Source organism: Limanda limanda, chromosome 12, assembly GCF_963576545.1.
Source record: "Limanda limanda chromosome 12, fLimLim1.1, whole genome shotgun sequence".
NCBI classification, from domain to species: domain Eukaryota; kingdom Metazoa; phylum Chordata; class Actinopteri; order Pleuronectiformes; family Pleuronectidae; genus Limanda; species Limanda limanda.
Genome location: NC_083647.1, coordinates 12,168,994 through 12,196,103, shown reverse-complemented (window position 1 = coordinate 12,196,103; position 27,110 = coordinate 12,168,994). Strand labels below are relative to the sequence as shown.

General features: G+C 41.2%; 2 protein-coding genes across 2 annotated transcripts; both read left to right on the top strand.

Moving 5' to 3' along the window:
• The first annotated feature begins 13,688 nt into the window (after positions 1-13,688).
• Positions 13,689-14,522, top strand: LOC133015735 (rho-related GTP-binding protein RhoV-like). Its single transcript, XM_061083003.1, has 3 exons — positions 13,689-13,851; positions 13,935-13,993; positions 14,079-14,522. The coding sequence occupies exons 1-3, from the start codon at positions 13,689-13,691 to the stop codon at positions 14,520-14,522; spliced, it is 666 nt and encodes a 221-aa protein (XP_060938986.1).
• Positions 14,523-17,998: 3,476 nt separating this feature from the next.
• LOC133015949 (zinc finger FYVE domain-containing protein 1-like) lies at positions 17,999-26,905 on the top strand. The gene is made up of 11 exons (XM_061083249.1): positions 17,999-19,429; positions 19,534-20,038; positions 20,927-21,141; positions 21,259-21,365; positions 21,442-21,550; positions 21,665-21,762; positions 21,985-22,102; positions 22,210-22,380; positions 22,563-22,743; positions 22,858-22,971; positions 24,672-26,905. The coding sequence occupies exons 1-11, from the start codon at positions 18,920-18,922 to the stop codon at positions 24,902-24,904; spliced, it is 2,361 nt and encodes a 786-aa protein (XP_060939232.1). The 5' UTR covers positions 17,999-18,919; the 3' UTR covers positions 24,905-26,905.
• Positions 26,906-27,110: the final 205 nt, after the last annotated feature.

Genomic DNA, 27,110 nt, shown 5'->3' with positions numbered 1-27,110 from the left:
CCTCATCACATGTGAGTGATATACAGCTGGTTAATGGAAAACCCTCCCTTTACCTCATAGAAACTAAGCAGGCTGAGCAGCTTTTAGAAGTCTTTTTGTGCACTTTCACTTTTCTAACACACATTTATTCTGGAGAAGCTGTTATTGATTTCATGTCAGAATTGTTGCTGTAAAACATGTTCTTTCACGATGCAAACTTCTGCCATACACAGAAGTCCAGCATTTTTTAATTTCTATTAAGCTACCAGGCATTCCTCAAACCAATACGTTTTAACTTTCAAATATAAAGTGGATAGATATATTCTCAAAGACAGCAGCTATGTCATGTTCATTGTAAATGATCTGCATATAAAGTGATTCAAAAACATGTAGGATCTTTAATTTGATGCCATTTACATGATTTACCAGTGTAAAAAACAATAAATCCTGCAGTGCTGCTGCTGCTGCTACTGGGAGAAATCCTTGCTTTCGTGTGCTGACTGTCAACTGTAGAGGAAACCAGAGGCCTTGGAGGAATGCCAGCTCTATAAAGTATATAGGGGCTTAGCTGGGAGGTGGGGGTGCAGATACTATTTCTTTTGCCTGTCTGAACTCCGATCACATGGCAATAACATGCCCACATGCGTTTCCTCAGTGGATAAACCAGCCCACTTCTTTTTTTTTGCTGTACAGCTCTGTGCTCTTTTTTCCTAGAAATCCGCTGAAAACTGGGTCAAAGGTATGTGGGACTTGTTTGAGCAGCAGAGAGGTGGAGGAACAAACAGTTCACATGTGCAGAGCATGTTATGCGGAGGAACACACCCAGAACTGTAACCTGTCATGATATAACTTCACAGAACAGTGTCCAGAAGTTCTTTTCTCACAGGCAGAAGACAAACTGCCAGCAGTGAGTCAACAACAAGGTTGCCACATGTTACCTTTCTGTGGCCTCTTGCAACACAGAAAGGTAACATGTGGTAAAGTCCCGTCACAAACACTCAGGTATTTTGATGACTCGGAACTCGGTGTGCTTTCTGCTTCCCTGTCCACAACCTGTCATCTGGTCTCTCCTTTCATTTTGAACTGCTCACGTTGAATTCACAATAAATTACAAGAGCACTCAGGAGAGCACATATCAACAGTCCCCCCTTAATTCAATCAAGCTGCACCAAATTTCCTGTACACAAAAGGAAAAAAAAAACGTCATATCTCGCAATCTCAAAGACAGTGAAAAACTATTTCTGGATCCACCCTCGGACCTGGAGGAGCACCAAAGTTTAATGGTTTCTTTCCTGATCCAATCCACATCCTTCCTTCAAGTTTCGTTGAAATCTGTCCTGTAGCTTTTGTGTAATCCTGCTTACATAGAAACCAACAACAAACTAACAGACAGGGGTGAATACTTCCCCTGATGGCTATTTTTGATATATGACAGAGAAAGTGCTGCACATAGACCTCGTACAAACTTGGTATTAAAGTGTGTTTTTTGTGATCTCTGAGATCGAACAGGGAACCGAACATGCCAGACCAAATTCAGAGGTGGTGTGGGCCACACGTGTCCACATTCTTTTAAATGTCTTGGCCACGTTGAAGAACCTCCTCCTCAGCTGACGTCCTTTGCAAGCTGAAATATGTGAACATGCCGTCATTCAAACTGTAGCAACAGGCACCAGCAACAGAAGCGATTTGCTCTGCCCTAAGTGCGTCGTCTGTGGGTTATTCTGATTTCTTCTTCTTCTCCTTGCTCCTTCCCCACCATGCATTGCATATTTGTGAGCTGAAAAGATTAACTTGTATATTTGCATATAGTTTGGGGAAAGTGAGATATATAAAGACAGAGCATTTATATTTTTATGTAGTTTAATTGATCTTCTGTTCATTTAATCAACCTTTATTCTACCCTCATACTTCACCGTCACATACCTACAACACCAAAGCTCATATTATAGTTATAAGTCAACGTGATATAAAGACACAAATTCAGGGCCTTGCTAAACGTTGTCAAACGAAGTCAAAAGTCCCACGGTGTGGAGGAAACCCCATCTGCTGCTCTACAAAGCCTCTTCTCATGTGTTAATGGGTTGCTATTAGCATTTATCTCTTACTCTATTTTGAGGGAACTCTTTATGATTTACTTCTCACTCTGGCACCTCTCATTAGGGCTCTAACAATAAAGGCAAGTCAATCAATACAAGCCCCTTACCTCACTTTTGGGATCCTTGTGGGGGATGCAGAGGGTATGAGACCCCTGGGTTTACCAAAAAAGAAGATACTTTCTCACAAAGAAAAAACGCATGTGTCTGATTTTGTCAATTTTTTTGTGCATCCTCAGCAAATATGCTATAAAACCCGTCCAAAATCATATGTAGAACCATGTGAAATCGAATATAAAATCTCATTATGTTTGCTAACAACACATAGACATGGATAGACTGTGATCCCTGTGCACTTTGAACCCTTAATCAATATCAATACCGCTCCTGAGGCCCCTTGCACTCCAGGAAATGATGTCAGTCATTATCTTCTCAACAGAGACACAGATAATGAGGACACACACACACCACGCCGCAAAGTGGGGGCGGAGGTCATGTCCTCAGGATGTGTGATTGGCCTATCAACACCCAGAGCAGTGGCCACACACTCCAAAAACAATAATGCTGCTAATGCATTTCGAAGCCCCCACGCACCTGCATGCTAATGCGCACCCGGCCCGAACCCTGACCCTTGATCTTGGATCGGCCAGTGCGGGGCTGAAGGTCACCCTGGAAGTGTGTTAAATAGAAAGTGATTGGGCCGCTGATGGAAGCCGTCCACTTTAAAGCCCTAAAGCCCCCTCAGAGTGAGGGATCAGCTCCGTCCACAGAGGGTCACCTCACCCCTCTCTGTGGACATGAGTGCTGTGCGATCATGGAGGACACTTACACTGCCCATTAATGAGACACAAACAATGGCTAAAGATTTGGCAGTAAAGCACCTGCTTTCTTTCAAGCCTCTATCAATCCACGAAGCAGAAACTAAAAGTAAAACTCCAGATGTTTTATATTTTATTAGAAGAACAGGTTTCAGAGGAGTCAGATCAAAAGACTGAATCTGGTTTCTTGCTGAGACGATGACATGCTCGTCTTGTTTCAGTGATGCAGAAGGGAAACCACACAGCTCTGACTCATCCATCATCCTAAATGATAAACACTATTCTTTAATCAATTCATCATCAACTGTGGCTAATGTGAAAACTGTTTCTTCTCGTCAAAACAGAAACATGACTCACGTCCACTGGATCTTTTAATCCAATCTGTTCGGAGTTGAAACCAGGCCTGACAAAATTACAGCTCCAGACAGAGAGCTGCCTCCTGCTTCATTTACATCTTCCATCCCTGAGGAATGACACTTTGGCTGCTCTTAATTTCATTTCCCTAATCTCATTTACACTCCAACCCACCGCAGCTGCCCCGGCCTGGTGGAGGGGTGTCAGGCTCTTGTGAGATCATCTGTGGGTGAACTTTTTTCACCTCCCTCAACTTGAAACGCTACAAGCTTGAGCGTCATTTAATGTAAAGCCTGAAGGTTGTAGTTATCAAGTAGTGGCATCAGAGAGATATTTGAAACTGTCATTAACAAGCCAGGTGCGGGTTCAGTTTAAACCTACCCACAGATGTAAGTAAAGATGTAAGGTGATTATCATCACAGGAGCCAAAAAGGAAAAAAAATAAAAACAAAAACAACCCCACCCCCTGTTCGCTGGCAAAATTCATCATTCTGAGTCTACTGCAACTCAGGGATTATTTTAATCCTCTTCAGTCTGGACCCCTTTCGCCAAAATGTATTTGATTTCACGGCATCTATTGCACTTCTGTTCGTCCTGGGGAGAGGGGTCCCTCACATGTGCCTCTCTCTGAGGTTTCCACGTTTTTGGGATAGTTTGTCACTACTCTTGTAGGTTAAGGATGTCGCACCTTTCTAAGCTCCATGAGACAAAAAATGTGAATATGGGCTTTACAAATAACTGCTCTGGGACCTTCCTGCCCTTCCACGAGCCTTCATGGAAAGTGAGGCAGGGGGAGCAGCAGCTAAAAGAGCCCGGCACAGAACAGATCAGGGACCAGTGTCCACACATGACAATGGTTAGGTCAGATTCAAGATGAAGAGGAGGTGTGGGGTGGAGGTGGGTTGTGAAGTGACTTGCAGACAGTGGAAGCAGGAAGAGTTGGCAGGGTTCTAACACTGTGCTCAATTAAAACCTTTGCTCTGGCTAAATTTAAATGAGATCTGAGAACATCCTTACCGGCCCATCATTAAATGCATGGATGAAAATTACAATGACGTTTACAAAGTAACAGCATGTTTTTATTGAGGCTATAATTTGCGATGCACAAATGAATGGTTATGTCGGACATAAATTATAAGCTTGTAAGCATATACCTATTATTTTGAGTCTAATAGGAATTCATGATAAAAACAAAGTTTACCTGAAAAAACTGTTATAATACATGAAAAAAGGGGAAAAAAGAGCACACACTGATGGTATATTGATAAATGTATTCTGTGTTGTTTGGACATGACCTGATTCTATGTTGTCATCATGGAAATTATTAGGAGCCAGGTATCATACGGTGTGACACACACTAATAAGACAGGAATTCCCGGTTGCTTGCTATCTGCTTTGTTTACTGAAAAGTCGTCACACTCTGGAGGATCCTCCTGTTGTGACAGATGCATCCTGGGTGTCAGCCACATGGTTTGAAATGTTCCCAGGTGGCTGTTGTGTTGTGGTTTAAAATTAATAGTTGACACAATATGAACCAAGCCTGTTATTAAAAGCCTATTCGATTTGACAGTGGTGATGGTGGAAGGAGTGGTGACAAGGTGTGGACAGGGCGAGCACCTTTTTCGTGTTGGCTACATGATTATCACATGTTGTTGAGCCAAATAAACCTGTTGTGGTGTTAAATTTGTGTCAGTCGGGGGAAAGCAGGTGTCAGTGCCAGTGGCAACACCTGAGGATTTTAACCATTTTTCACCATCACTAAACACGTTTAGGACCATTTTTTTAATCTACTGTGTCATTCACCTCTTTCAGTTTAGCCAAAAACCCACAAGAAATGCTTATTGATTTTAGTCCATTTGGATTTTCTCCTGTGCCACATGTATAAATCAGAGGTAAACAGTCAAACACAGTATCTCAGCTGCACTGCTACACTGGGGGCAGGGTGTGTGTGTGTGTGTGTGTGTGTGGTGTTAAGGGTATCGGTTGTAGTGTGTTGTAATCACACTGTGCTGAGAGGAGCGGGTGCTTGTTATGGTTAAAAACAACATACTGAGTTTGTGTAGCACACTGAACCGCACCATGATTGAACGGCTCACTGAGTACATCTTTAACATATGTTCTGCTCACTTAGTTAATGTCAATACTTTTCTCTGTGGTTTTTTTTAACACATGCAAAAAATAAAATCATTGCACAATATCCCCCCCCCCACCTCAGGCCCACACAAGAACTGGCGTGAGACATAGACAGCTGCTGGAAGTATGAGGGTGAACGCTGGTGAGCAACCTGGACGTCATGAAACCAAACTGGAACAACAAGAGGTGGGTTTTAGTAAGGTGTTCTTCTTTCTCATTATTTGGGTTCAAACCGATATGCAGTACATCCAAAAAATAATAATATTTTAAGTATCTTGCTTTTCTCTGACCACATAGAAAGTTTGGAAAAAAATTGAAGTGGAACTTAGCCACAAATTTTGCTTGCAATTTTAAGGATGTGAAACAATAGTCATTTATTTAAAAAAAAATCTATCATTATAGATGGATATATGTGAGCTAATAATCAACGAATGTATCTAGTATGCGTACTACATAAATGTATATAATATACGATCCAAGTACATGAATGTACATTGTGGAAATGTACATGTCTGAGCTCCAGTGGTCCTCTGAAATTCTGTCGTAGTTGATTTTGTTTGAGTCTGGAGTGTCTCAGAAGAGAAGTATTGAAGCGTGGTTTTCTGTAGCAGACCAAGAAATACCCATCTGTTTCAAATCATGTTTTTGAGCAAAATCAGGAAAAGTCACCAGGTGTGAAGGTGATCAAAACAAGCATGTTTACTGGGCTACTAGAGGGAACTCGGTGTTCCAGTGTTGAACCCATTAGAACATTGAGGTTAATGGTTCAGTGTATAGGATTTAGTGGCATCTAGTGGTAAGGTTGCTTACTATAAATAACTGAATACCTCCAACATCCCCCTCCCCTTCTAAGTGTGTAGGAGAATGTTCATTGGTCTTCAGGTAACATAACAAGTCAAAAGGTCCTCTCTAGACCCAGTGTTTGGTTTGTCTGTTATGGGCTACTGTAGAAACATGGTAGTTCTGATGTGGAGGGCTATGTAGACATCGGCCTAAATATAAAGGGCTCATACTAAGGTAACAAAAACACAACGGCCCTTTGTTTCAAGTGATTAAACACTGATTAAAAATATCATTACAAATATTATAGTCCATTTCTGATAATAGATCCCAGTAAATCCTGCGCACTGGACCTTTAAGATGATTAATTTTACTCACCGATTATTTTATTTTTTGTGATAATATGAACCTTTGGCCTCTGTCATCTGCTCTCAGTAGAATCTGGGCCTGAGTGGAGGTAATGCAGATGATGGATATGGCTCCAGCCCCCCCTGTTGGCAGACACGAGCTACATTTGAACAGCACATACAACTTAGACGATAAATTTGGGCATACTTGAACAATCCAAAAAGCTCCAGCTGACTAACATTGTGCTTTATGATAATCCTCTTTGTGCTGTATCCCACACTCAACAGGGAATGCAAAATCATAACAAGACCTTCTGATCCGTGAGTCCTTTTCTTACTTGACACCATGGGAACTCCAGGCTCTCAGGTACTCTGATTGACTTTCTTAGCCTGAATCAAAAGACCCTGGAGATTTCCTGCCATTTTTCTCTGGAGTGTTTTCTCTCAAGGAACAGGAAAGCCAGCTCTGTTTCCCACACACTCACAGAGGTTCAATATCAATGACGTTTTATTGCGGCCCACAATCGAGCAGCTGCACAGGCATTGTGACGGCGACACACTAACAAAGCTGCGGTTTTTAGAGGAGCCTTCTCATCACCACTGATGCAATTTACCAGAAACTTTTTTTTTTCTACCCACTCCCTTTCTCTGGGACTTCTCTGTTTCAATCAGGCTCCATAATCCATAAATCAACAATCGCATCAACATGACTGTGTAGGCATTCCTCTAAAATGTTGGTCAACAAACAAACTCAACACAACATCTTTGACTTACAGCATGAGTCAAATGTTGTGGAATGATGTTTTGTGCTTGTTTGGATAGTTTTATCCCTTTGAAAAGATCAGGTTCTCATGTTAATCAGCCAATTGCGAGAGAGTTTCCTGTTTGAAGAGATTCTAATCGTGCTCTGCGAGTACATAAGCTGCTGTGTGGACTGATGTGGAGCCAATTGAAACTAAAATGAGAAGAAAACACAGATGCTTCAAAGGCCAGAGGGTGAGATGCCTGTTGAAATTGTTATCAGCTCCCTGTAATGCAACGGATCAAACATTCAGATGTTGAGTTTCTGATGTCTCCACGGGAATATTATTATGTCTTTAACAGCATTGAAAGTTCTTGTTATTTGTTGTATTTTTCATGCAAATTTAATTTGACCTATTATCTGTGCCATCATACATGATCCACTTAGAAACAATAGACATCAGATTTTTGTGAATAAATTCTAGTGTGTAACAAACTGAAATTCGGGACTTCATCTGCTATTCGTGACGGTCCGGTGTTAAAAGGTGTTTGAGTTCATCATGCCCTGCTCTTGAGCGCCACAGAAAACTTAAACACAGATTCAGTGATGTTATTATTGCAAACATAGTCATGCAGGTGACACTGTGTTCGATATGGAAATATACACAAATTCCCCCATAACATCTTAAACAATAGGTTCACTAACATTTGATCTACTGTGGGAATTTAGCTTTGCAAGATGACTTTCACATTTCATATTTTAATTGTTTTATTATTTAGCCTACTTTATTGATCTGGATTCCACTGTTGTTAATTTGCTGTTTATGATTCGGTTGTTTAATTTAACTGTGATCATTGTAAGGCTATTGATAAAAGAGTAATTTTCTTCTTTTGTTGAGAGCTAAAGGAGAAGATAGATAACACTGTCGTTCTTGTACCGTTACAAAGCTGAGGAAGTTCAGATTAAACCAGTGGATATAACATGTTTGTTATGCTTTATTCTTGCAAATAGGTGGGTTCTTTTTAGATCCTCAGACAAAGACACGCTAGTTATTTCCCATTTCCATTCTTTATCGTATGACGTATGCTAACCTCACTGGGTACTTGCTGTCACATGGTATTTATTGTAATAACCACCTGTATGTAAAGATGGACGGTGGCTGGCTGCAAAATAAAGGCGACCCCCTCCATATTAGCATATAGTACACAATTTCAATACAGTTTTCTCAAAGAGGGTTTTTGTCATTTTAGGTAGTTTTTTATCACAGTGATGTAGGTTCAGTTGTTAATTATTTTGGTAAATTTGGTTTCCTGCAGAGACTCCAAAAGACTTCACCAGCGCAAGATGTGAGCAGCAAAATCCCAGGATATAGAGAGGAGGAGGAGATGTGTTCTTCATCTTTATTTACAATCTACGTGAGAGTAGTATTAATTCTCCTCTAACTCAAACTGTCTCATATTATACCCTAACGTACACAGGAAGTTTCCTACTGATACAATTGCCTCAATTTCAGTCAGTTAGTCAATGCCATATATAACTATCATTTGTATCACTATTATGCAAAAAACACACACATATAACATATTTTGTTATTACAATTTCATTTTGATACAGCTACATTCTGTTACTCCATGTGCAAAATAACAAAAAAAGCATATTGATATTAAGGTGCATTTTGATCATAGTAATAATGATCAAATAATACAAATTATTAATGGCTGTTAAATGTGTCGTAAATCTATGGTTAAATCAGACAATTATAAATTTAAAATGTGAATTCCTGTTCTCAGCACCAAGCAGATCAACTGAAGTGTTCTTGTCCGACAGTTTTGCAGCGAGGGTGACGTGGATCCCACAAGGAGGACTGACCCCCTGCGATGCGCTTCGGAGGGTATGGGGAGATTAGTGCGCCGCTCCTGGACCCCTGCCAGGGTTTAATGGAGCAGTAGTAAATGAATTGACGGAGATGCTTGATGACCAACAACGACCCAAAACACTCAGGCTTTACTTAAAAACTGGGACAGGCTGATTTACCCTAAGCTGTTTCAGATCCAAACGATTCTATACCGGTTATGAAATTAATTCAGATTAACTGCAAATGCACTGATCAAAAAAAAAAAAAAAGGCAAGGAAGCATATCCTGATTCACACACTCACAATGTATTCACAGTCAGAGTTTATGCTTTCCTGCAATAAGCGCTGGCTACAAGTCAAGAATGTGAACAACAGGGGTCCGATAAGAGGTAGGGCAGAGGGGTGGGGGGTGAGCCACAGATCTGAATTCCCATGAATCACTTGGTGCAGTGACCATTAGGTGCTAGAATTCGAGTTGACCCGGGAAGAGGCTGTATCCTGGCACTAATGAATCGGAGAGCTACATGGTATGACGCTCTAATGGCCAAATCCCACAACACAAGCTAGTTCTCTGACTAATGTGAGTATCATGAGGGTGAATAGGAATCGAGTCCCGGACTGAAAGAGCTAAACAGATATTGGAAGGATTGCTATGAAACCTGTTAGAGACATTCATGTTCCTCAGAGGATGATCCCCTGACTCCACCAACACATCTATTGATAGTTGTAGGTGTTTTACTAATGCTACAGCTTCCGTTCGGCTATCTTTGCATTTACACATGTACTACAAAAATCTACAATGTGAAACTTGTTATTGAAGAATAAATATTAAACATTTCCTAAATAATACGTCTAAAATTCACTAGACTTATGTTTTATATTATGTTGACTTGTTTGCTAACATTATCCAAAATCTCATTATCGACCCAATTTTATTTAGGATCAATATTTACTTTCATCATATCTAATTCATCCATAATTTTTCACTGCTAAAGAAGTTAAAGGACTTAAAACACCAATTTCAAATGACAAATGACAAAGGAAAAATCCACTGCTAGCCAGTTAGCCACTAGCCACTGTTAGCCAGTTAGCCAGTCAGCTTATTTTTCCTTCTGCTGTTTGTATTAGTCATGTGTAAGGATCACGATTGTTCATTGCAGCAAGCTCTGTCACTGAAGCTCTCCTAATAAATAAACCTGAATAAATAAACAACAACTCCCATGATTCCACTCTACTTCACAACATCATCAAACTAGGTGACCAATATTGTCCACCTAGGTGACCAAGGTGGACAATATTTTGTGGCACATGTGCCCCATAAATAAAGAGGTTAAAAATGTTATTCTGTGCCTCAAGGGCAACAGCAGAACAGCATCGATGAACACAAGGCCTCAAGTTAATCCATCGCTGTCTATGATTTGTGTCAAAATCAGGCAAGCAGGTCAGAACCTCTGACCCCGGGTTCCAAACAGTGTCAGAAAGATTATGTTCCGTAAACTGTATGAACAGCAAGTGACCCAGCGTGACCCTGCCATGACACTCAAGTAACATCTAGGAACTAAAGGAGAGGGAGAGCGTTTCCATTATAAGGGGTCTCAGTGCAACACACTGCAGCCGAACCCAGTCTAATCCGCACCACTTAAGAGCCTCTGCAGTATCTACTTAAAGGGACATTATGCAGGAAATGTTACACAAATGGATTGTTTATCGCCTCATCCCTGCGTCAGCCACTTGTTTTGTGGCCTGTCTGCAGTGTGCCATGCTGATCTCTGGCTTAGGGAGGAGCATAATCTTTTAACACCTATCTGACAGATTTGTCTATTGTTGTCAGATTAGACATGAGCCTGAAACTTCAGTCGGCTGCTGCATATTTTCTTTCTAACAAGCAGAGCAATGCTTCAGGCAGATAAGGGGGGGTGGTTGCGTTGTTTGAGTGTACCATTTTGCATCTTTGCATAAATTTGCAGGAGTCAGTCGACATGAGTGGGGTGATTTCTTTGTTGGTACATTGGGGGGTCTCCTAATCTGTACACATTGAGAGACCCTTACTAAGCAGATTACCTCTATAAATCTATGTCAGGATGCATTTCTGCATGTCTAGTCATGCAAAGAGGGAGAGCGTGAGAATGCAGGCCCAAAACATGTTTACAGTACGAGATACACATCCTGATCTACTGTAGGCACCGTGCCACAATTTAAGTCGTCGTCGCGGTGCTGACATCTGCTGCACAAGTTGAGGTACACGCAGACAAGTTAAAAGCATTTGCTTTCAGTTGCACAATGCCTGTATCTTCATTTGTGTCACGGAAGAGAAGTTTGCTGCTTGATCTTTACTGATAAAAGAAGCTGTTTCAGGAAAAGAATCGCTGCGTGTTGAGATATTTAGAGACCGTTTCCTGTGTTTGACATTTACCTTGGATTAAGGAACAGCATTGTGACTCACAGCTGTCAGAGGTGCAGCATGGGAGCAGAGCTGGCAACACGACGTGTGTTTGTGGGTAGGGTGGGGCGGTTGGGACCAGATGTTGTCCCCCCCCCTACGATGGGGAATAAATTCTATCACTCGCACTGCAGGTGGTGGGAAAAAAGGAGGGAGGAGAAAGAGGAGAAAGAGGAGAAGAGAAGGAGTGAGTGAGAAATAACGGCAAACAGGAAGCAGAGACCTTACAACACAATGCTCGCAGAGTTTCCTGCAGGCTCAGACAGATAAGGACCAACACTTTGTTTAAAGCTGCGTTTTCACCAGCAAATGTTTCCCACTCTCTAAAACCACTTCTTAAGATGCTCGAAACAATTATTCTGTACCGCAGCTGCGACATTGTGAGTTATTGAATTTGGACAAATAATAACAAACTCCTTCTTGATGCCTCAATATATTATAAGCAGACCAGTTTGATAAAAGGAAAATACACAAAGGAAGACCATGGCCATTATCACAAAGTGGGGCCCTCTTCATGGGAGACGTGGCCAGGGGACAAACACACTGTGATGAAGGTGTGCAGGCTCAATCACAAACAATTATCACCTCCAGCATCGTCACTTGCACATTTCTTAACACCAAACATGAATCTTGGAGATGTGCATCGGAAACTATTTCCTTAAAAGAGACAGTACAACGTGAGGTGTTGGCACTTGGGTCAAAAGTTTGTCTTTTGATGCTGCTATTATTTCTATAACTATATTGCTTTAGTTCTTAGTGCTCGTATTAACAAATTGCACAGATAAATGATTGCTGTGTGTGTATTTATGAACCCGGTCACCCTGACAGAGACAGGATGAAACATGGCACATGTAGTTTCTGCCGGTGACAGCCTAACAATGCCCCCCTCAGCTGTGCCCTTTGCCCCGAGGAGAGTAGAGCTGCACTTTATGTGCTCAACACGTGGCAACCATGTACGGAAAAAAATAATATTTCTGTGACAATAAGTTAATGAAATGTGAAGCTTATGGAGCATGAACCAGAAAACTGGAAACTAACTTTGTGTCTAAGCCACAGTGACGTCTCTACCACTTCCTGCCTGTTTCACTCCTCAAACGTGCACAAGAAGAAACTTGGAGCAGAGACCGGATGCAGCACAAGGTGGAAACAAACCTGCAAATGTAGATGCTGGAGCAACACTCTCATCTACTGGTCAACTGCGGCACTGCATACAAATGTGACTTAATTCAGCGCAGTTCTGAATAGTGTTGGGCAATAAAACCATATCAATAATGGTCACGATTACATTTTCATCAATATAAATACAACAAAAGTACAACTTGTAGTAAAATAAATGATGTTTCTATGTATTTTTTTATGGTTTTCACTGAAATGAACGAAATAAACTAATTCAAACTGATATGATGCTCTTACAGTGTGTAAGCTCGGTGAGGAGGTACAACACATACTTGATCTACCTTAGGTTTGTCATTCTCTGCTCATAAAGTTTAAAGAGTTTAAAACAACTTCACTCAGTAGCAAAAAACAGTCTTAAAACTTATATGAAATAATAATAATCGTGATTGGTATTGACTGATATGAAACATTTTTATCTTGTTATATTTTGGCCTTATCGCCTAAAACAATATTGTAGACAATGGAAATTCCAAAAGATCGTTAAACTGGGCTCTATTTCGTGACATTATATTATTGGGGCTCCAGGAGGAAGTAATGCTTCATACAAAACCCTAACGTTGGATATATTTTTAAGAAAACCACACTTTCAGCTCTCATTTGTGGTTTATTCATGTAAAGTTACATTTATACACTTACACACTGTCAATGTAGGCTGTGATTGTTGGGATAAAGAAAATCCACAGTATCCTTCATGATACTGAACTGTTGTGACAGAGCAGCTGACCTCCACCAGTGGTCAGCTCCTCTCTGTGGGGTTGACCATGTAAATCTGCATCAAAGGGAAACAGTCAAAGAGTTGGGGGGTGAGGGGGACCCCTCATCTGATTGGACGCCATTGTTCTTTCAAATCGAGGTGTCCTCCAGCTTTTATTGTCACCAACAGACCATTGGGGGGTAGAAGACATCTTTTACAGTAACAGTGCACTGCTGCATGGAGCTGCTGGGATAATGGAGGAATAACACGGGGGAAACATGGCAGAGGCCTGTCAGAGACGTGATAAACTCTACAAGAGGGAAGAGCTGAGCTGCATGCTGGTCGGTGATGGAGCTGTGGGGAAGACCAGCATGATCATCAGCTACATCTTCAATGGATACCGCAGCGAGTACAGGCAAACCGCTTTTGATGTTTTTACTGGTAAGTTAACGTTATTTTTTTCTATTAAGGCCATCAGCTAATACTTGTCATACTTCTTATACTTATTTCTACTTGACCTCCAGGTTTGGTTCATGTGAACGGCCTCCCAACTCGTATCAAACTGATAGATACGGCAGGACAGGTACATGCTCCACTCCACATCATGATTTATTTGACACTTAGGTTTTACCACACTTATACTCCTCTCTCATCATTTGATCTGCCAGGAGGAGTTTGGACATCTACGTTCTCTGTGCTACGCCCATGTGGACGTCTTCATCCTCTGCTTCAGCCTGGTCAACCCCGTCTCCTTCGAAAACATCACCTCCAAATGGATCCCGCAGATCCGGGCCGGCAACCCAACCTCTCCAATAGTCCTGGTTGGAACTCAGTCCGACCTCAGCAACAATGTGGACGTCCTTATTCATCTGCACCAGCGGAGCACCAAACCAGTGCACTGCAGCCGGGCCAGAAGGCTGGCACGCAGGATCAGAGCTCACGACTACGTGGAGTGTTCAGCTCTGACACAACACAACCTCAAACATGTGTTTGACTGTGCTGTATCTGCTGCCATTCAGCACAAGCACACTGGTACTATACCTAAAAAGCTCAGCCTAATTAAACGCTCAAAGCTTTTTTGTGTTTGGAGGAAGATCTTTGGATACTTCTGAATCAAAGAGTGAATTGAATGTTCTCAGCGTCTTTTCAGTCATAACAAACTATGCATTTTTTCTGATGATAATTATATTTCTTTGCAAAAAGAGGATTCTGCACTAAAAGAAAAGGACTTAAGCTGTGCACTGACACCCATGCTTTGGATCCTGCAAGAAATGTGATTATCAGTGGGCTCTTTCCCCCTTGACTCTTTCTGTTTTGTCTTTGTTGTTCATATTTTTGTGTGAGTATGTGAGTTTTGTATTAAATGCACTACAGTGTTACAACAATTTCCTCTTCAGTTTCTGTTTTCTGTCAATCAGAGTTTTAAAACAGTAGTCAGGGTGGTCCTGAACACAGGCATACTAGTCTCTCTGAACTTATTGAGCAAAGTGTTTTTACAGTACTTTGATGTATCCTGAAATGATCTATTCCACAGTGATAATGTTGTTCTTTACTTTGAAAAATCTCCAAATATATACAGTAAAAATCTTTGATATTCAGTATGTAGGTAGTCAGGGAGCTCCTGACACAGGCATACTACTAGTCTCTTTCTGAACTTATTGAGTGTTAGCCTGCAGATCCCGCAGTAGCGGATACTGTCAGTGAGGAAATGGAGGGAAAACACGAAGTGAGATTTGGGACAAATGGTCACCTGCTGCTGCTTTGAAGTGTTACTTTGCAAGACAAAAGCCACTTAAAGCTGGCCTCTGATTGAAAGCTCATGTTGAGGCATGTTTCCAACAATTACTTTTAAAAACACCCACCCATGTGGAAAGTCCTATTTAGGCACAACTATGATAAAATACATTTTTTAATTACAGTAATTATGGTTTGCTCGAGATGATTGTGATTCCAAAGAAACTGTATTACACAAACTCACACCACGAGAGGCAGCTAGAATAAGTTTCTCAGTTTTATATTTTCTGTGGAATCATGTTTACAGTTTTTCAATAAAGAAATACGAAATCCTGACAAAAATTATAAAGACAATAAAGAAGTAATGACAAAGGGTAAAGTAATCTTGAATATGGTACTGACTATGTGCAGCACAAAATATGCATTATATTATATAAAATGTTTACTTTTGAAGTTAATTTAAATTTGCAATGAACCTCAATAAGCTTGGTTTGGCAGTGAGCTTTTATTATCTGTCATAAATGCTCTGTTGGCTGCCCTCAACCAATTGTCTATAATTCATCACACAGAGCAACCATCTGAGGTAACATAAAAGCAGCCATCCAGCTCTGAATCTCACTTTCATTTAGGTATTAGGAAGAAGCATTTCACTCTCAGGCTCAAGGCTCAAGTATTATCAGCATATGATTTAACTGAGAAAAGGTTTTATAATAATTATCATCAGTGCCTTTAAAAACGTCAACACACATCCATCAATTTTAACATTCAAAGACCATATTTATAACAGAGACTGACAACCTCCATAACCAGAGCTTTACATTATGATCACAATCTAGCCTCCAACAATCTTCCTACAATATGTTCTTTATCTGCTTGTGTCTCCTCTCAGCACAGTTAGCAAGCTGCGCTCATGGTCCTGAATTTCATACTAAACCTCATCGAGAAGCCCTCTGTCTTTTATCCAGTGCATGACTGCACCCTGGTGTTAACACAGGAGGAGTGCAGTTGTGTGAGCAGCTGAACATAGAACTAAAAGTAAAAACATTCTTTCGCAATAAATATTGCTTTTGCTGTTCGTTCAGGGATTTAAGAAATTTCTACTTTTCTTGAGTATTTCCATTTACTGCTTCAGATATTTATTCATTATACTATATTACATTACTTGTATTTATTCAAAAGGGGTGATGTACATTACAAACAAGAAGACAGAGAACAAACAACCGACAAATGGACAAGAAACTTAGATAAATATTCTATTATAAATGTATTTCATAGCTTCAGTTAACCCACTGCTAACTTTGCCAATTCAGAATTTGAAAATACATACAATACAAAATATGATGCATTGCTATAAAGTCAATAAAATCAGTAGTATATGATTTCAACATTAAAAACAGCTCATTTCCCCCTGCTACTTAGTCTATGGGGTTTTTATATTGTGTTTTATTTACATTGTATGTATTGGTTTATTTTTGTCGTGCACTGATTGCTGGTTGTACATCAAATTGCTCTTGAAGGATAATACAGATTCTCTTTTATGGACAACTTTAGTTAATCACAAGCTGCACAAACCAAGCTAGAGCAGCAGAGGAACCCAGCAGCCAGCAGGGGGCAGCCTCAGGACATCACATGGAAACAAGCAGCAGCTAGATTCGTGCAGTAGTGAGGCCTGGTCCCTGGTCTCTGCATGAAGTGGAAGTCAACCTGAGAAGCTAAACTTGAACAAGGACATCCAGAGTTCAGATCATTTATTTGATCACTGAATATAAACTAGGTTTTGCATGAATTTTTCAGAATGATAGTACATTAAATGTGTCCCACACTGTGATTCTTGTAAGGCGTCAGAAGCCAATGTTAGAAACTACTGGGTTATTCTCTAACAATAGGTTTTTAAAGCATGTTAAATCATCCAGTATCTAAAATACAAAAATACAAAAGTAACTTTTTAGTAAGGCTGTCAAATATATGTAGTAAAGTGGAAAAAATACAATGGTTTTCTATGAAATGTGTATCAAAAGCAGCATAGAATGACACAGACACACACAAAATAATTTGTCCATCTTCTTCCTGTGCGTAGTTTCTCATGAGAACGTGCAGGTAATCCAATCATTAATGTCAATATAGGATTGGCCTAGTTGGTAGAGTGGACGTTCTCCAACAAGAAGGCTGGCGTTTCAATCCCCACTCTTCCCCATGTGAATGCCGAAGTGTCCTTGGCAGGATACTGAACTCCTAAAATTGGCAGGACTTCAACAACCTATTAATTGCACAATATATTACACTATGTAAATTCAAAAACAAAAATAAATACAAAAACTAATATATTAAATCAAATTAAATGAATCCTGCGCAGGATGTGCGCAGTCCGCTTCTGCGCAGGAAGTGCACAGTTCACTTCTGCGCAGGAGGTAAATAAAACAAAAAATTAAATTAAATTAAAAAAAAAAAATTACAAAAATAACAGAAAATAAAGAAAAAGTAAATTTTCACCACTTTCAAATTTTCTGAATATTTTGTTAAGAATTTGGGCATGTTAAAGCCCTCAGAAAGCCAGTTAATTTGCCTGAAAAATAATAATAATAATGCTTACAATTTCAATAGGGCCTCACTGTGTGTCATTGCCCGTCGGTGCTCTGGCCCTAAATATTGAATAAAAGAAAAATTATAAAGATAGAAAGACTACATTTTTCAGAATACATGTCTGCAGATGCACGGGAAAATAAACAGGTCTTCGCAGGACTACGCTTCCCGTCATGCAACAGCTCGTTACCCTCCTCTGACCCTGTGAGTGAAAATAATCTGATCAGCTGATCTGACCTGGCAACAAAATAACGTAGCTAGAGACGAGCTCTGCCAGGGAGGGGGCTGAAGAACAAAACAATGACACTGCTCGGACGGATCCAAACCCAGTGACACTTTTTTGAAAAGAATAAAGACTTTGAAACGGATCCCCGCGGGTTCAGCTCCCGGTTTGAAGAGTCCTCGGCTGTTCGCAGCTCTTTGACGTCGTGTGCTGTGTTTGTTGATGTGTTGTTCCAGCTCAGCTGACAGACAAGGAGGCTAACTGCTGCTGCTGCTGCTGCTGTGGACGGCTGCGCTCTGCCAGGACTCGCTGCCCTTGTAAAAACAGACTTTATCCGGGTAATAACACTTGAATCTGTGCGTCAGGACCAGCTAGCTGTGAGCCCAGTCTTCCTGCGTGGATGCCACTTTATTTATCGAGTTTTCTAGCTAGCTACTGAGGGTGAGTTTGCTAGCCAACTAGCTAGCTAGCCTGTTGTTGTTAGCGTCAACGTTTGCACATTCATCTCTTCAGGGAGAGATTAACGTCTCGCTCGGTGCAGGCTTCCTGTACAGGTGTCTGTTTTACTCTTATACTTTTATCTGGTAGAAAGGGATATGTTTTAGCTAACGAGGCAGCTAAATGCTAACTTAAACAAGCTAGGTGATAGTTGTAATAACATATCTGTTGTTACCTAGGGAGACGCCTTTTCCCTACTTTATTCTAGTTGCACTACATTATATTATCAAAGCTGTTTTTGTAATTCATGATGCTAAGAGTGTTTTTATAAGTTGCACCTATTGTTGTTACTGTCAGCAGGTCTGTTAACATGCAGCTGTTTTAAGTAGATTTTTGTATTTTGGAAACTTCAGTTGCCAGTATTAATTATATGTTGTGCATTTTGCAATAATAGCAATTGGAAATAGCTGGTACTGCTGTCAAAGCTGTTCCAACAAGCACTGCTGTGTGTTCAAGTTTACTTTGTAGGAAACGATGAGCGGGCATGGCTCATCTTTAGAGAAAGGAGTTAACACCAGTCTAATATGTCAAGAAAGTTATGCCTGTGGTGGCTCTGAGGAGGCCGCCTTTGAGTGTAATGAGTGCAAGAGCCTGCAGTGTGTTCGCTGTGAGCTGGAGCTCCACAGTCAGGAGCGTCTGAAGAACCACGAGAGGGTTCAGATCGTCCCCGGGCATGTCCCGTACTGTGACAACTGTAAAGGAGGTAATGGAGACAATGGCAAGCGCCACAGGTCTGTGGTCCGCTGCCAGAATTGCAAAGTCAACCTGTGCCAGGACTGTCAGAAACGCACCCACAGTGGAGGCAACAAGAAGAAACACCAGCTCACTTCTTATCCTCCACCCGCCAAACCTGCAGAGGTCATTTCTGTCCAAACACCTGTTCCGCCAGCTGTTCAAATAGCCGACGAGATCAACTCTCAGAGGTCCAGACTCCTGGAGAAGGTTTCCAGCTTTCTATTGGTTGATGAGAATGAGGAAATGCAGGTGAGTTGTACAACTGTTATTATCACAACACCAAATATTTTGTATCTTTGTGTAGATTCAAGTGATATTTTTTCACTATACATTTCTATCTTGTTTATCCAAAGATAAAAGATGAAGCTTCCTTCATGAAGCGCCTGTGCTGCTTCCCGGACCAGCTCCTGAAGGTGGTGGCCATCTTCGGTAACACAGGAGAGGGCAAGTCTCACACCCTGAATCATACGTTCTTCATGGGGAGGGAAGTGTTCAAGACCTCTCCCACACAGGAGTCGTGCACAGTGGGTGTGTGGGCAGCGTTTGACCCCATCCACAAAGTCGTGGTCATCGATACAGAGGGTCTGCTTGGAAACAGTTCAAAACAGGGCCAGAGAACCCGTCTCTTGCTCAAGGTGCTCGCTATCTCCGACCTTATCATTTACCGCACCCACACCGACCGTCTCCACGATGACCTCTTCAAGTTCCTCGGGGACGCCTCGGATGCCTACTTGAAGCATTTCACCAAGGAGCTGAAGGCCACGACTGCCCGCTGTGGCCTGGATGTCCCGCTGTCCACCCTGGGCCCTGCAGTGGTTATCTTCCATGAAACGGTCCACACTAAGTTGCTTGGCTCAGGTATAACATCTCAACAAGTCAAAACTTTAACAGAATCTAAAAGTTTCAATAAGAGCAATGCATTGAGATTGTATCTCCAAGAATGTAGGTCTTCATCACCATAAGGGTAGAGAGGGGGTGCCTTTTAAAGTAAAATACAGGTTAACACTGTGGTTAATAACAGAGTTTACAAATATAAGCCTGTAGTGTTTCTCTCACTATCTTCTTCTGCACCAGAGGTAGCAGATGGAATTCCAACTTCTTTTGAAATGTGTAAACACTCCTTGGACAAGTGAATACCGTTGTTACACACTTGAAAGACAATTTCAGTTTTTCATGTTTTAGTCCAGTTTCTACAGCCTTAACATCTCTGTGACCCCGTGTCTGTAGTTAACCAGAAAGGATTTTTTAACAACCACTGGTTTCTAGTTATGTCGCGGTGATGTGAAAACCTGCAGAGGCGCGCACTTTGCCTCCATTAGGTAAATCCCCCTGAAGAGCATTGTGTCTGCTTGTTGTCAGATTTGTAGTATCACTGAATGCTGCAATAAAACAACTGACTGAAGAAAAAAAAGAAAGGCCGAATATTCAGCGTGGAGCATTGTGTCACTCAAGTCGAGTGCAACTCTGTAGACATTTATGAATTTAATTTAAGATATGGTCTGCTTTGCTATATAAAGTATAATTTGTAGAAAATGTGCTAATACCTGAAGGAACGCTGGTGTAAACCTTAAAGAACTGGCACAACGAATAACAAGTAACTAGCTGCATCTGTTTGCTGACTCTACAAGATTCTTGACACTTGATATTCAGGAACTATCAAAATGGGTATCATGAAGCACAAACATGTGGTGATAGAATGTCTGCTATGTAATTGTAACATACTCTCCACCTTTGTTTCATGTTTAGATAAGTCATCTGAGTCTGTGGACCGGCTGCTGTCGGAGCGCTTCCGGAAGCTTTCCCGTTTCCCGGAGGCCTTCAGCTCTGTTCAGTACTGGGGCACGCAGACCCTCAACCCCCCCACCGACTTCCGTGGCCTGCAGAATAAACTGGAGCAGCTCCTGGATAATAACGCCACCCGCTCCCCACGCACCCCTTTGGTCATCTTCAAAGCCCTGCAGGTAGGGATTTGTAAAGTGGACCTCCATCTTGCGTCAGAATGGCTTGTGCTTTCAAATCAAAAGCAGAACTTGAATTTTGCAAGTTTTATGTTATTACCTTCTGGTTCTCTCCTGCAGGCACTGAGCGAGCGCTTCAGTGGGGAAATTGTAGGTGAGCTGACGGCCCTCAGCTGCTTCTTTCCTGATGAATACTTCACCTGCTCCTGCCTGTGCCTCAGTTGTGGGTCAGTACTTGTCTTTTTAAAACTTGTATCTGTGTTTTCTTCATTAATTCACACCCCATATCATTTTTTACCATAGTTCTGGCTGCAAAAACAGCATGAACCACTTAGGAGAGGGAGTGGGCCACGAGGCGAAGCATCGCTGTCGTTATTCCGCTCAATATGATAATCGCATTTACACCTGTAAGGTAAGAACAGAGGGTCACCTACATCAGTTAGATGGACCTCAGTCATAGACTATGTAATTTATAATGCCTACATAGAGCTTAATATTGAAATCATTCTATGCCACATCACCACAGGCTTGCTATGAAGGAGGAAAGGAAGTCATCGTTGTCCCGAAGACCTCGGCCTCCTCAGACTCTCCATGGATGGGCCTCGCCAAATACGCTTGGTCTGGGTGAGTGGTAGGATGACCTGTAGGGTCAAATGTTACGAGAGTTGGGTTAGGCTTACCTTTACAGGGCCTAATTATAGAGCTGGTGTTCCAGAGTCTGGCATACAATCTAAAATTTCTCTTCACGCTAACCTGTATGTCGCACAGCAAATAATACATCAAATCGCACATTTACATAGATTTTCACAGAGACTGACTTTTACATATGTGTGTGTGTGTGTTCAGGTATGTTATTGAATGTCCCAACTGTGATGTGATCTATCGGAGTCGTCAGTTCTGGTATGGGAACCAGGACCCTGTGGATACAGTTGTGCGAACTGAGATCCAGCACGTATGGCCAGGGGTAAGATAAACAAAGCTATTTTATTTATTTAACCAACCGAACTAGACTTATACAAATGGATAACCATTTATTCACTAATGTAAATAAATCCTTTCTTCTTTTTGCAGTCTGATGGCTTTTTAAAGGACAATAGCAATGCAGCACAGCGTCTTCTGGATGGAGTCAACCTAGTGGCCCAGTCTATGTCAGAGCTCAGTGTCAAGCCTGCTAAGGCCGTCACCTCTTGGCTGACGGATCAGATCGCCCCGGCCTACTGGAAACCCAACTCCCTCATCATGGTGAGTGACACTCAGCACCTCCCACTTTGAACCGCCAAATCAACACTTCAGTGTCCAGAGGGATGTTTACTGTCTGGGGTTCTGCGCTGATTAAGCAGTTCGAGATAGAACTTGGATGCACTCAGTCTGGTTTCTCTTCCCTACAACAACAGCTTTTGTTCTTATTTTTGCTCTCATACCAGGTGTGCCATAAGTGTCAGGCAGTCTTCCAGGACAACGACAACAAGCATCACTGCCGTGCCTGTGGGGAGGGCTTCTGCGATGTTTGCTCTTCCAAAGCCGCGCCCGTCCCTGAGAGAGGCTGGGGTCTCGCCCCTGTCAGAGTCTGTGATGTCTGCTTCGAGCAGAGAGCCTCGTACGAAGGTACGCACTCTCTCAATAATGTCAAATGTCTCCCTGTTTTTAATCATCTGTGTGTTGTAAAGCTATCCATGTCGGGTGAGTTGTGACCTCAGCAAAGATATTTTCTTTATGCAGAGCGGCTTGAGGCAGAGCTTGATGAGGAGGAAAGTGGAACCTTGGCCAGGAAAGTTGGAGAAGCAGTTACCAACACCATAGGGGTTGTGGTGACGGCTATTGACATCCCACTTGGTGAGTGTTACCCTCAACAAAACCTAAAGAGGGTTGTTAGGTAACAGGAATTAATTGAGTAAATGTGAGTGTGGGTGCCCTCTGGTGGCAGAGGTGAATTGTACAGCAAGAATGAAAAGCAGTAAAGTCTTGTATCTTGTTAAACCTCAGAAAGGTGGGGGCGGCATATAGCTCACCTAGTATGTAGAGCTGCCGCCTCAAACCACAGAGGCCCGGGTACGATTCGACCCACAGCCATTTATGCATATCCTCCCCCACTCTACCTCTGTCGCCCCTTCAGAGCTCACTATCCGTCCTACCCATTATAAAAATCATAATATAATTTAGAATTCAATATATACATTATTATATATATATAACAAATTAAAAATAATTCACAAAGCTGTAATGCGGGAATCAAGCCAACTGAGCCTCCTTATAAGGAATATAGGACGGCCTAGTGGCGTACTCATGGTAGACCTTGTACCATTAACAGAAAGGTCACAGGTCTCTTTTTACTCACTATAAATACTGCAAATCTCAGACATCAAGGAATCGATATATCAGATAATCTGTAACCATAAATAATGCGTTTTGAATAATCTCGGAAGATCATCTTAAGAATAATCACGTTTTGTCTGTGTGATGATCAAATGCAAAAGGCGCATTTGCTTTTCATTTGTTATTATTCTTACATGCTCCACGTTAAAGGCTGAAAAATGCAATAGTGTGTACTGTGTATATTTCATTAAGTGACTTTCTGCCAAAAACCTATAAAGGTCAATCATCTGGATCAATCACTTGAATCTTGAATGATTAAAATCAATCAATAAACTCTTTATTTGTATGGCCCAAATTCACAAATGACTTGGTCTCATAGGGCTTCATGAGAAGACCATTTTTATCTAACAGCTAATATCATAAGTTTATCTCAAATTATTCACTATACATACTCAAATACACACCAGGAATCTTTGGCCATATTTTACCTTCAGGTTGTTGTTTCATGAGTTTCTAACAAATGAAACTTCAAACAGTTTGTTTTTCCAAAATTTTATTCAGTATCATTATTAAAATACATGATACAGTTACATAAGCATACTGTAGATCTATATTTAGTGCTAAAGGGCATAGATGAACATGTTTTTGATAACTTGATATCCTGCTAAAAACATCTCCATATCCCACACATCCCAAAAATACCCCACAGCATGGTCCGCTTGATTCAAAACAAATTAAGCCTTCTTATTTCCAAATCCTCGTCTTGTTTCTGAGTTTATACTGTAACTTGAGCCTAAAAAGCTTTCACGCAATGTCAGACAGTAGTACGGACTGCGTGGCATCTTTAAAGCTTATTTTAAACAATGGTAACCGATAATTGGAAGTGTTTTCAAGTCAGTAGAGGCCGAAGTTACTGATGTGAGTCAGGAATTTTAAATACAGTTGGTGAATGCAAATACATGGAGGTACTGCAGATACCAAGTGTAAAAGAAGTGGCTAATGGAGTATTTGTACTTTTATATGAGAGTTCATGTGTGGCATCGTGTTTTCCAGGAAACCAGTAGAGATAGGAACTGTAGTTCATTAATTAATCTGATTTAAACTAGGCAAGGGCACTATGAGAGTGCATACCTTCGCTAAATCTAATGCCATAACTAAAAGGCAAACCATTTCCTTATATTGAAACCATGTATGGATGTTATGTTATGTGTTTCCTGTAGGCCTGGTGAAAGATGCTGCCCGTCCTGCGTACTGGGTGCCTGACCAGGACATCCTGTCCTGCCACAACTGCCAACGTGAGTTCACTGCCAAACTGTCCAAGCATCACTGCCGCGCCTGTGGCCAAGGAGTGTGCGACGACTGCTCCCCGGAGCGTCGGCCAGCTCCGTCGCGTGGCTGGGACCATCCCGTGCGCGTGTGCACCAGCTGCAACCAGAAACCCGGAGAACTTTAACGGGAACGGCCTTCCTTTCCTCAGAGCACCGGAGAGAACCACTCACCCACCCAGCTAGCAGTCTGCCGCTGCTGTACCTCTGTTACTCCAATGGTTCTGTCTTGTGTCTGCGGCAAGGAAGTTTCTAGGCATATATGTATAGATATATAGGACATTTAGATGATATGGGATTTCAGAGTTCCTGTGGCCTTTTGTAGAACAGCCAGAACACGTGAGGTACTTGACTTGAGTGTGAAACCTGCCTTTCCACTCAGTGAATACTTTGATTCTTTATTGACACAAATCCCTAATTTTATGTTAAATAAGGCTGTTCAGCTATTTTTCTACTCTCAGAAAATATTTAAAAAAAATGTATCCTTTAAAGAATATTAGATAGTCAAGAACCCCATGGGGTTGTGTGATTAGTTTCCAGCAATTCTTATAATCGAGCATTGTTTCTCTGATGTAGTGCGTGTAATGGCAAGGAGATATTTTATATCCGTGCAGGTATACCTGCTCCATTGCATGCTGTATTGCAACACTTTTTGTTTTGTTTTTGCACTAAGCCTTTTTCAGCTGTTATAGGCTGTTGCTTACCATGGCCAAAAAGCCAGATATCCAGATGATCAAGTCGTCTGTCCCAAACTCGGCTGATATCCAAGGTCTGGAGCGTGGATATCTGGTGTGCCAAAAGTCATTCAGGTCAATGTGTCTGTGCTGGTATGATGTTTATATTTTCTCATGTAATTTTTGGTTGTATGAAGACATAGACCTATGTTAGAGGAGTGTATATTTGAAAACTTGAAAATTATTTATGTATTGAAGAAGAAAAAAAAAAAAGAACCTATTATCACTTTGGCATGCATGACAGTCCGAGATTTCCATGGCCTTTTAACTTACTCAGAGGACAGGCTCTGAAGAAACCTCACTACTTCTTTTACCAAGCCGTATTTTAGTATATACATGTTATAAAATGTAGTTATTTCGTGTTCAGATTATTTTCCTGACACATTTGTTTTTTTTCAATATTCGCTTGTGTGTAGCAAACATTGTTGTTTTGCTGAACTGAATAATATCTAAATGTATCATTTTTCGTTATGTTATATTCATGCCTCCAGGTCTCTGTAGACACAATGACTGTCCTCCTGACACAGCTCAACAGATTTTTGTTCAGCTCATCAAAGCTTAGTTTTTCCGTTATGTTACATTTGATATGGAAAAGTATTGTATATTTCTTTTTCAGTTTTTTGTTAGACATCAGTTACTGTATGGTTACTTATACTTTGTATTGACCACACGTGAACCACCCTTTCTCCACATAATTTTAGTTTTGTCAATGTTACACTGAAAAACAGATGCTCCAATGTGGCAATGACGAAATATTGAATCATATTAAGGGACTAAGAGCTTTAATTTGTCTTGCATCATTACTACTTTTGTGTTATTAAGTAATGAGACACAATGTGGCTGTCATACAAAGCACAAGGTGATGCCTTTAACACATGCTTGTATTTTAGTGTTAAAAATTAGAGGGACAAAAAAAAGGGGTTTGTGTCGATTGTAAGCTTTGTAGATAAAGTTGCTTCTCCCTTTTCTGCTTCTTACGTGGAACTTTTTGGTTCTGATGTCTGATGGGAACATGTTGTGTCTGCCTTGTCTCAAAATAGATTTATCTTGTCTGATTGTTGCATCACACACACACACACACGTCCTCTGATACGCCAATATTGCACAGGGGTAGAATAGGAAATACATCGTGTCAGATCACTTGTGCTGGAGTTTGTTCTCCTGCAAATATGTGCAGCGTGTCGCTTCAGATATCCTTTGTGGTGTCCAGTATTTGTATTTTTTGTTCCATAGATTGGGTGCAACTAGGAACACTCACTTGCACACTACAGATCGAGCGGGAATGACTGTGCGTTTTAAAAATGTGGGGAACTAACTTGAAACGGTGGATGTGTGCTGAATTGGTGGAAGATTTGCATATGATTAAAGTTGTGTCAGCTCCCTTCTGTCATAACATGGCATTGCCTCCCTGTCTTTAGTGTGTGTCTTTGTGTGCGTGTGTGTTTCAAATCTCCCTGTGTCACACCACTTACTGTATGTGGGAGGAATAGATTGTGTGCACGCCTCGCTTTCATTCCTCTCCCAGCACTCCAGCTCCAACATAAAGTCAGGGAAGATTATTAGCCCGGTGCTTATTAATGATGATAAATGATTTATAATT